Here is an 11,009-nt window from a genome sequence, read left to right on the forward strand (position 1 = left end):
CTCAACACGTCAGATGCAAACCTCTGAAATCTTTCCAAAATCGAACAGAGAAACAAACCATGAAGACGTCCCAGAATCTGACAGCAACAACAACAACAACAACAACAACAACAACCGTCTATTTCTGTCTTCTGAGGTCTGCGAGGCCAAACAGAACTTCTCTTCAAAAGCAAGCGAGCCAGCTGGGAGTTCCCCAAAGAGAGGACTGAGGTCTGCCACCGGGCAGATTATCTTATTAATGAATGAGGATGTTTTTATTGATCAGCTCGAGTCGGTTCCCTCCTGATTATCATTATGGATTCATTTAGTCAACGCACTTGATTCATTGATTGAGAACAACAAAGATGACCAACCCTCCATTTAATAATCAGCTCAAACAACCCGGCACCGGGCTGGAAGAACACGGCCCTTTGTTGTTATTGACCTGTTTGTTTGTTTAGCAGGCCAACACCAGAAGGCGGAGAAGCTAACAGAGATGCTAACAGAGATGCTGAAAGAGATGTTAACAGAGATGCTAAGAGAGATGCTAAAAGACAAGCTAACAGATAAGTTAACAGAGATGCTGAAAGAGATGTTAACAGAGATGCTAACAGAGATGCTAAAAGAGAAGCTAACAGATAAGTTAACAGAGATGCTGAAAGAGATGTTAACAGAGATGCTAAGAGAGATGCTAAAAGAGAAGCTAACAGAGATGCTAAAAGACAAGCTCACATGAGAAGCTAACAGAGATGCTAATAGAGAAGTTAACAAAGAGCTAACATAGATGCTAAAAGAGAAGCTAACAGAGATGTTAACAGAGATGCTAAGAGAGATGCTAAAAGAGAAGCTAACAGAGATGCTAAAAGACAAGCTCACTTGAGAAGCTAACAGAGATGCTCATAGAGAAGTTAACAGAGAGCTAACATAGACGCTAAAAGAGAAGCTAACAGAGATGTTAACAGAGATGCTAAGAGAGATGCTAAAAGAGAAGCTAACAGAGATGCTAAAAGACAAGCTCACTTGAGAAGCTAACAGAGATGTTCATAGAGAAGTTAACAGAGAGCTAACATAGATGCTAAAAGAGAAGCTAACAGAGATGTTAACAGAGATGCTAACAGAGATGCTAAAAGAGAAGCTAACAGAGATGCTAACAGAGAAGCTAACAGAGATGCTAAAAGAGATGCTAACAGTGAAGCTAACAGAGATGTTTACAGAGATGCTATTTGAGTTATCTGTATATTTATGTTCCTTATCTTCCGTACGTCTGCATCTTCACTTATTTGAGGTATCTGTATATAAAATGTCAACGAGGTTTTTCTTTCTTCTGGAAATTGAACCTTGAACCTTGTTTTCTGAAAGTATTTTTCTTCTGAAACCTTCATTTCACTGAGTTATTTTGTCCATTTAGCTTTTGATTGAATTCACAAAAAGTGAAGAAAAACACAAATAACAAACTGAAAAAAGAAAAGCATCAAAGTGTTCAAATGATCCTTCTTCCTGTTCATGAATAATATATCAGCATTATGGTTTAGTGTCTGTAGCTCTTTAAAGGTATTTCACCAGAATATAAAATAGGATTTTACTCCATAAAGTCAACATGTCGACTCAAACACTGAGCCATCAGCACAACTATGACATCATTTCCTGTTCTTGTCTCATTATCGTTGGTACTTCCTGTTGACTGTTTGGGGTCACCAGAGGTCAAAAGGCAACGTGTGCATCTTCTCTCACCGTGGGACACTAATTAGAGCCGAAGTTTACATTACGCAATCCTAACACGCCCGCCGTGACGTGAAAGGGGGGGGGGGGGGGGGGGGGGTCCTTCATGGCCCATTTCCTCGCTCCCTCAGGTTGATAAGAGTTAAATTTAGTTCAGTGGTTTGGTTCCTGATGAAAAATGGGCCGCCGCCTGAAACAAGGCCACGCCGTTGTTGACCTCCCCCCCCCCCCTCACCCCCCTCACCCCCCATCCACAGGGAACTATGGCTTCATGGACCAGATGGCAGCTCTGCAGTGGGTCCAGAGGAACATCCACGTGTTCGGGGGAGATCCTGAGAAGGTCACCATATTGGGACAGAGCTCTGGTATGAAATGTGACCGTCATTTAAAGATATTTTAAATATTTATGATAAAATAAGGAAAATTATTTTGACAGAATTTCATTAAAGATGACAAAATAAAGCCATAGAATAAAAATATAAACATATATATGAATATTTATTAACAGTACCATATATAAATAATAACACAATAGCAATAAGAGTATGGTAGATAAATATAGTAAAACAAATTCAACTTAGAGAGAAAAAGTCAAATACAACAACAAAGAGTAAAATATAAAATGAAAAGTGATTCTTACAGCAGAGACTAATTTAATATAAGTAATTTTGAGCATGAAATTGAGAAAAGTAGTAGAAAGTCATATTGCACTCTGATTAATGACAATAACATGAGGATGAGGGTTCAGAAGCTTCTGGAACATAAACGCCAGCAGAAGAGAACCAGAAACAAGCTTTTCTTATTTCAAGTAAAGTTTGATCGTGATCAAAACCCTGAAGGCCTCTCAGCTGACATACAGAAGAGCAGTAAGAACAATACGAACATTCAGGCTCCCTCGTGTGGCTACAAGCTGAACTGCAGATGTTAAAGTCACAGTGAGGAACCTTAACTGGTCCTGAAACAGTCTGTTTAGTCCTGAATAGGCACGAAGGACCAGCACCAGGCCTAAAGGGGGCAGACTGTCAGTCCCTGCTGCAAACACTACCACTTTGGGCCACAGGGGGCGCCAGAATCAAGAGAAAATTAAAGTTAAATTAAAGTCCCAATGAGGCCAACAAGTGAGTCCCAATGAGTCCAACAAGAGAGTCCCAATGAATCCAACAAGTGAGTCCCAATGAGGCCAACAAGTGAGTCCCAATGAGGCCAACAAGAGAGTCCCAATGAGGCCAACAAGAGAGTCCCAATGAATCCAACAAGTGAGTCCCAATGAGGCCAACAAGTGAGTCCCAATGAGGCCAACAAGAGAGTCCCAATGAATCCAACAAGTGAGTCCCAATGAGTCCAACAAGAGAGTCCCAATGAGTCCAACAAGAGAGTCCCAATGAGTCCAACAAGTGAGTCCCAATGAGTCCAACAAGAGAGTCCCAATGAGTCCAACAAGTGAGTCCCAATGAGGCCAACAAGTGAGTCCCAATGAGTCCAAGAAAAGTAGAGTCTTGTAAACCAGAAGACTCTTGATGGTTCTGGTCTGGCTGCAGGGGGCACGTCGGTGTGGGTCTTGATGACGTCCCCGCTGGCGACGGGTCTGTTCCGTGCGGCGGTGGACATGAGCGGCTCGTCCGTCCTCAACGCGTCTCTGCAGCGCGCCGAGTCCGGCAACCGGGCCTTCCTGCAGAAGACGGGCTGCAGGGACCGGGTCTGCCTCCACCGGCTGTCAGTCAGACAGGTGCTGCAGGTGGGAGGCGTTTAATAACATTTTATATTTATATTTGAGGATTTCGTCAAATATGTGATCAAATGAGACCTTTGATGGAATATTACGTCTCTAACTTTACTGTTTAATGAAGAAAGTGAAACTAAACCTAATTCTGTAATAATAATAATAATGCTTTTACATTTTAAGTGAGCTGAGATAACAAAAACTGTTTATTTGTAATAAAAAGAACATCAGGATGCATTTTCACAACAAGCATATTTATAAAAATGTATTAGCTAAATGACAAAATGAGCTAGATAAAGATTCATACAACAAGTTATTTGATTCGTTTTTGAATTTGTTGCTATTTTTTACAACATTTGCATGTAAAATGAAAAAGATAATACAAAAGATAAATCAGTTGCTGTATTGTTAATTATTTAAGGAACATTTCAGATGGTGGATGCACAAGAAGTGTAACATGACTGAACTATCACACTATAACATGTCATAATATCTCCCTGCATATATAATAAAGATTTTGAATGTCCCGGCCTCTCGCAGGCCGTCCCGTGGCAGGACTACCCGTCCTGGGCCGCAGAAGACTTGATGGATCTCCCCACCAGGGGGCGCTTCGTCGGCCCGGTCGCCGTGGTGGACGGCGACGTCCTGGAAGCTCCGCCTTTGGAGGTGTGGGCGGAGCAGAAGAAAGGAGGCCACAGTGACGTTCCCTTCGTGGTGGGGAGCACGGAGCAGGAGGTGGACTTCAGGTGAGTGCTCACCTGGTTCAGGTTCTGGTTCTGGGTTCCCTGCACTGAGACTCCTGTGTTTCCCTCTGCAGCCCGCCGGCGGCCAACATCTCCGCGTGGACTTGGGGGGACTACGAGTGGTTTGTGACAGGTAACATCTGCTCTGGGATCAGCGGTACCCCCCTGGCACATGGTCCTCTCTGTGGTCACCAACTTCCTGAAGTCAGAGCTTCTCCTCACGTGGTCACGTGACTGCTGGTCTCAGATGAATCCATCATGACGTCAGACTTTCACTGAGGAGCCCTTGGACTCATTTAGTGAAATCCAGCGTTTAATATCACAGAGACAAATAAGGACGTGAGATGATGTGTGATGTCAGTCCCAGTCAGCGAACATAAAGGGGCGTGTCGTCTGCATAACAGTGGACATTAATAATATTATGGATTATATGACCCAAAGGAAGTTGATATGTAGTGGGGCGACTGTGGGTCAGTGGTTAGCAGGTCCGTCTGTCAATCAGGGGGTTGGCGGTTCAATCCCCGCCCAAGTCCATGTGTCCTTGAGCAAGGCACTTAACCCTGCGTTGCTCCCCGTAGCTGTGTCTATGGTGTATAATGTAACATGTAAAATGTCTTTGAGTATCTTAAAAAGCGCTATATAAATTAAATGGATTATTATTATTAAATAGGAGCCTGCATATTAAATATTGTGGATCATCTGCTCCTCACAGAGAAACTTCAGTCCTTCAGTGAGGATCTCCCCGAGGAGGCGTTGAAGCTGTATCCAAGCTCCGCCCACTGCCCCACCACAGACCGCTGTCCGGAGAGGGCCTACACCACCATGGGGTCCGACATCAGGGTCACCTGCCCCAACAACCACCTGGCCTGGAGGGCTGCAGGTGGGTCCACTCATCAAGTCCAGAAGCAATAACCCACTTATTGATTCAGAGAATAATAAAGTAAACATGTTAGAAACATGAAGAAGAAACAAACGTTAAAACATAATAATAAAGTAAAAATGAAGAAGAAACAAACGTTAAAACATAATAATAAAGTAAACATTTCTTCTGTTGCTGGTATAAAGTCGCAAGTACAATTTCTTCAATAAAGTTAAACTACAAAGTGCTATCAGTAAGAGACATTTAAGTGCTACTAGAGTGCTACTACGGCTCTACCTTCCCTATTCAAGGTGTAGTCACTAAGATGTGTTTTTAGTCTGTAGAGACTTCCTGTCCTGATGTCAATGGGGAGCTCGTTCCACCAATGAGGAGCCAGCACAGCAAACAGTCTGACTTTGAGTGTTTAGCTCGAAGTGACGGAGCTACAAGCTGATTGGTGGAGGTTAGACCATCTCCTGGGTGTGAGGTTAGACCATGTCCTGGGTGTGAGGTTAGACCATGTCCTGGGTGTGAGGTTAGACCATCTCCTGGGTGTGAGGTTAGACCATCTCCTGGGTGTGAGGTTAGACCATGTCCTGGGTGTGAGGTTAGACCATGTCCTGGATGTGAGGTTAGACCATGTCCTGGTGTGAGGTTAGACCATCTCCTGGGTGTGAGGTTAGACCATGTCCTGGGTGTGAGGTTAGACCATGTCCTGGGTGTGAGATTAGACCATGTCCTGGATGTGAGGTTAGACCATGTCCTGGGTGTGAGGTTAGACCATGTCCTGGGTGTGAGGTTAGACCATGTCCTGGATGTGAGGTTAGACCATGTCCTGGGTGTGAGGTTAGACCATGTCCTGGGTGTGAGGTTAGACCATATCCTGGATGTGAGGTTAGACCATGTCCTGGGTGTGAGGTTAGACCATGTCCTGGATGTGAGGTTAGACCATGTCCTGGGTGTGAGGTTAGACCATGTCCTGGGTGTGAGGTTAGACCATGTCCTGGATGTGAGGTTAGACCATGTCCTGGGTGTGAGGTTAGACCATATCCTGGATGTGAGGTTAGACCATGTCCTGGGTGTGAGGTTAGACCATGTCCTGGGTGTGAGGTTAGACCATGTCCTGGATGTAGACCGGACCCGATCTGTTCGCAGCACGGTACACAAGTACCAATGTTTTGAAGCGGATGCTGCGGCCACCGGTAACCAGTGAAGGTCGCGGAGGAGCGGAGGATTGTGGGTAAATTTCGGGAGGTTGAAGACCAGTCGAGCAGCTGCATTCTGGATGAGCTGTAGAGGTCGAATGGCATTAGCAGGTAGACCTGAAGGAGGAGTTACAGTAGTCTAGATGTGAGATGATCAGAGCCTGGACCAGAACCTGGACCAGAACCTGGACCAGAACCTGTGCCGCCTTCTGACTGAGAAGAGGTCGTGTTCTCCTGATGTTGTACAGCATGTACCTACAGGAGCGTGTTGTCGTGGTGATGTTGGCAGTCAGGGAGAGTTGACTGACAGGTGTCACACCGAGGTTCCTGGCAGTCGGGGGCGGGGCTAACACAGAGTTGTTGAAGGTGATAGACAGGTCGTGGGTGGGAGAACCTTTTCCTGAAAGGAGGAGAAGTTCAGTCTTGTCCGGGTTAATTTTCAGGTGGTGTGTAGACATCCACTGAGAGATGTCGGTCAGACATCCACTGAGAGATGTCAGTCAGACATCCACTGAGAGATGTCAGTCAGACATCCACTGAGAGATGTCAGTCAGACATCCACTGAGAGATGTCAGTCAGACATCCACTGAGAGATGTCAGTCAGACATCCACTGAGAGATGTCAGTCAGACATCCACTGAGAGATGTCAGTCAGACATCCACTGAGAGATGTCAGACAGACATCCACTGAGAGATGTCAGTCAGACAGGCAGAGATTCGTGCTGCTACCTGTGTTTCAGATTGGGGAAACGAGAGGATCAGTTGGGTGTCGTCAGCATAGCTGTGGTAGGTGAAGCCATGAGAGAGAATGACAGAGAGAGAGAGTTGGTGTATAGAGAGAAGAGAAGAGGACCAAGGACTGAGCCCTGAGGGACCCCAGTAGTGAGAGCAGAGCCTGAGATACCAGGTCCTGGAGGGAGGACATGAGGATCTGGTGGTTCACTGTGTCAAAGGCAGCGGAAAGGTCTAGAAGGATGAGGACAGAGGAGAGAGAGGCTGCTCTAGCAGTGTGAAGCTGCTCAGAGACAGCAAGGAGGGCAGTCTCTGTTGAGTGGTCTTGAATCCAGACTGGTGGGGGTCTAGAAGGTTGTTACTGTGAAGAAAGGAGAAGACTTGGTTAAAGATAGCTCGCTCTAGAGTTTTGGAAAGGAAGGGGAGGAGAGAGACAGGTCTGTAGTTATTGACTTCAGGTCTGTAGTTATTGACTTCAGGTCTGTAGTTGTTGACTTCAGGTCTGTGGTTGTTGACTTCAGATGGGTCAGAGTGGGTTTCTTCAGGAGAGGGTTGACTCCGCCTCCTTCAGAGAGTTAGGGAAACAGCCGGTTGAGAGGGAGGTGTTAATAAGATGGGTGAGAAAGGGAAGAAGGTCCGGAGCAATGGACTGGAGAAGGTGAGAAGGGATGGGGTCAAGGGGATAGTTTTGACTGCAGAGATAGAGGCAGAGAAGGAGCACCGGTTCAGACAGCCACGGAGCCGGAGAGGACTTGAGGACCTTTAGAGTCATAAGAGGACTTGAGGACCTTTAGAGTCGTAAGAGGACTTGAGGACCTTTAGAGTCGTAAGAGGACTTGAGGACCTTTAGAGTCATAAGAGGACTTGAGGACCTTTAGAGTCGTAAGAGGACTTGAGGACCTTTAGAGTCATAAGAGGACTTGAGGACCTTTAGAGTCATAAGAGGACTTGAGGACCTTTAGAGTCGTAAGAGGACAGAGAGAATCAAGAGAGGAAGACAGAGTAGAGAGATGAGTGTCAGTGGCAAAGTTAGGCTGTATGAGTGAGAAGGAATCAGTTGAAGGGAGGGCTGACAGAACAGAGGAGAGGGTGAGGGTGAGAGGGTGAGAGGGAGAGAGGGTGAGAGGGTGAGACGGAGAGAGGGTGAGAGGGTGAGACGGAGAGAGGGTGAGAGGGAAAGAGGAAGAGAGGGAGAGAGGGTGAGAGGGAGAGAGGGAGAGAGGGTGAGAGGGTGAGACGGAGAGAGGGTGAGAGGGTGAGACGGAGAGAGGGTGAGAGGGAAAGAGGAAGAGAGGGAGAGAGGGTGAGAGGGTGAGAGGGTGAGACGGAGAGAGGGAGAGAGGGAGAGACGGAGAGACGGAGAGAGGGAGAGAGGGAGAGAGGGAGAGAGGGTGAGACGGAGAGAGGGTGAGAGGGAGAGAGGGAGAGAGGGAGAGAGGGAGAGAGGGAGAGAGGGAGAGAGGGTGAGAGGGTGAGACGGAGAGAGGGTGAGACGGAGAGAGGGAGAGAGGGTGAGACGAAGAGAGGGAGAGAGGGTGAGACGGAGAGAGGGAGAGAGGGTGAGACGAAGAGAGGGAGAGAGGGTGAGACGGAGAGAGGGTGAGAGGGAGAGAGGGAGAGAGGGTGAGACGGAGAGAGGGTGAGAGGGAGAGAGGGTGAGAGGGTGAGACGGAGAGAGGGTGAGAGGGAGAGAGGGAGAGAGGGTGAGAGGGAGAGAGGGAGAGAGGGAGAGAGGGTGAGAGGGTGAGACGGAGAGAGGGTGAGACGGAGAGAGGGAGAGAGGGTGAGACGAAGAGAGGGAGAGAGGGTGAGACGGAGAGAGGGAGAGAGGGTGAGACGAAGAGAGGGAGAGAGGGTGAGACGAAGAGAGGGAGAGAGGGTGAGACGGAGAGAGGGAGAGAGGGTGAGAGGGTGAGACGGAGAGAGGGTGAGAGGGAGAGAGGGAGAGAGGGAGAGAGGGAGAGAGGGAGAGAGGGAGAGAGGGTGAGAGGGTGAGACGGAGAGAGGGTGAGACGGAGAGAGGGAGAGAGGGTGAGACGAAGAGAGGGAGAGAGGGTGAGACGGAGAGAGGGAGAGAGGGTGAGACGAAGAGAGGGAGAGAGGGTGAGACGGAGAGAGGGAGAGAGGGTGAGACGAAGAGAGGGAGAGAGGGTGAGACGAAGAGAGGGAGAGAGGGTGAGACGGAGAGAGGGAGAGAGGGTGAGAGGGTGAGACGGAGAGAGGGTGAGAGGGAGAGAGGGAGAGAGGGTGAGAGGGAGAGAGGGAGAGAGGGAGAGAGGGAGAGAGGGTGTGAGGGTGAGACGGAGAGAGGGTGAGACGGAGAGAGGGAGAGAGGGTGAGACGAAGAGAGGGAGAGAGGGTGAGACGGAGAGAGGGAGAGAGGGTGAGAGGGTGAGACGGAGAGAGGGTGAGAGGGAGAGAGGGAGAGAGGGTGAGAGGGAGAGAGGGAGAGAGGGAGAGAGGGAGAGAGGGTGAGAGGGTGAGACGGAGAGAGGGTGAGACGGAGAGAGGGAGAGAGGGTGAGACGAAGAGAGGGAGAGAGGGTGAGACGGAGAGAGGGAGAGAGGGTGAGACGAAGAGAGGGAGAGAGGGTGAGACGGAGAGAGGGAGAGAGGGTGAGACGAAGAGAGGGAGAGAGGGTGAGACGCAGAGAGGGAGAGAGGGTGAGACGGAGAGAGGGAGAGAGGGTGAGAGGGTGAGACGGAGAGAGGGTGAGAGGGAGAGAGGGAGAGAGGGTGAGAGGGAGAGAGGGAGAGAGGGAGAGAGGGAGAGAGGGAGAGAGGGTGAGAGGGTGAGACGGAGAGAGGGTGAGACGGAGAGAGGGAGAGAGGGTGAGACGAAGAGAGGGAGAGAGGGTGAGACGAAGAGAGGGAGAGAGGGTGAGACGGAGAGAGGGAGAGAGGGTGAGAGGGTGAGACGGAGAGAGGGTGAGAGGGAGAGAGGGAGAGAGGGTGAGAGGGAGAGAGGGAGAGAGGGAGAGAGGGAGAGAGGGAGAGAGGGTGAGAGGGTGAGACGGAGAGAGGGTGAGACGGAGAGAGGGAGAGAGGGTGAGACGAAGAGAGGGAGAGAGGGTGAGACGGAGAGAGGGAGAGAGGGTGAGACGAAGAGAGGGAGAGAGGGTGAGACGGAGAGAGGGAGGGTGTAGTCCTGTTGCCGGTATGAAGTCATGTTGCCAGTTTGAAGTCACGTTGCCGGTATCTCATGTTGCCGGTATGAAGCTCCGCCTCTCCCCGTGCCCAGCGGCCCTCGACAGTCCCGTGTACCGGTACGTGGTGACGCACACGCCGTCCGGGCCCCTCAGCGCGTTGTTCTCCGGACGCTTCTCGTTCTCCGGACGCTTCTCGTTCTCCGGACGCTTCTCGTTCTCCGGACGCTTCTCGTTCTCCGGTCTGGACGCCGTGGCGTTCTTCGGCGGGCTGGAGCTGGTTCTGGGGAAGCCGCCTTCGGACCGGGACTCCAGCTTCCAGGACGTCCTCACGCGTCACCTGGTCGGCTTCGCCAAGACAGGTGAGGCCGCTTCCTGCTTTAATGCGGTCGCCTGTGTGTCCTGTTAGACCATCAAGCACACGGTGCGCTGTCTCTTTAAGAAGGGTTGTTTACGTTGTTTACGTTGTCTACATCTTTAGATATCGTTATGCGGAAGTCTCTTTTATATCAAACCACTTGTTTATTCTTCCGTCTTGCAGGTAAGATGGCGGCTGAGTGGCCAGAATACCCAGAAGCCACTGCTCTCCTGTCTGACCGGCTGACGCTGGTCCAGAACTACTCGTCCACTCGGTGTCAGCTGTGGAAGGAGAACGGGCTGTACGCGTACGCCTGGACCAACTGACCACGGACCAACTGACCACAGATTAACTGACCACGGACCAACTGACCACGGACCAACTGACCACAGATTAACTGACCACGGACCAACTGACCACGGACCAACTGACCACGGACCAACTGACCACAGATTAACTGACCACGGACCAACTGACCACGGACCAACTGACCACGGACCAACTGACCACAGATTAACTGACCACGGACCAACTGACCACGGACCAACTG

The 11,009-nt window shown here is 49.6% G+C and overlaps 1 protein-coding gene across 1 annotated transcript; it reads left to right on the forward strand.

The window, feature by feature from the left end:
- Positions 1 to 1,876: 1,876 nt before the first annotated feature.
- Positions 1,877 to 10,785, forward strand: si:ch211-71n6.4 (carboxylesterase 1E). Its single transcript, XM_034529822.1, has 7 exons — positions 1,877 to 2,063; positions 3,237 to 3,433; positions 3,959 to 4,164; positions 4,236 to 4,294; positions 4,874 to 5,041; positions 10,197 to 10,463; positions 10,643 to 10,785. Exons 1-7 carry the CDS (start codon positions 1,877 to 1,879, stop codon positions 10,783 to 10,785), a joined length of 1,227 nt encoding a protein of 408 aa, XP_034385713.1.
- Positions 10,786 to 11,009: the final 224 nt, after the last annotated feature.

The sequence above is a fragment of the Cyclopterus lumpus genome, chromosome 3 (genome assembly GCF_009769545.1).
Source record: "Cyclopterus lumpus isolate fCycLum1 chromosome 3, fCycLum1.pri, whole genome shotgun sequence".
Lineage (NCBI taxonomy): Eukaryota > Metazoa > Chordata > Actinopteri > Perciformes > Cyclopteridae > Cyclopterus > Cyclopterus lumpus.

Coding starts and splice junctions, on each gene's coding strand:
- si:ch211-71n6.4 (XM_034529822.1), top strand. CDS start 1,877: ATGGGCCGCCGCCTGAAACAAGGCCACGCCGTTGTTGACCTCCCCCCC. Junction 4,295..4,873: donor CTACGAGTGGTTTGTGACAG/GTAACATCTGCT, acceptor TGCTCCTCACAG/AGAAACTTCAGTCCTTCAGT. Junction 10,464..10,642: donor GGTCGGCTTCGCCAAGACAG/GTGAGGCCGCTT, acceptor TCCGTCTTGCAG/GTAAGATGGCGGCTGAGTGG.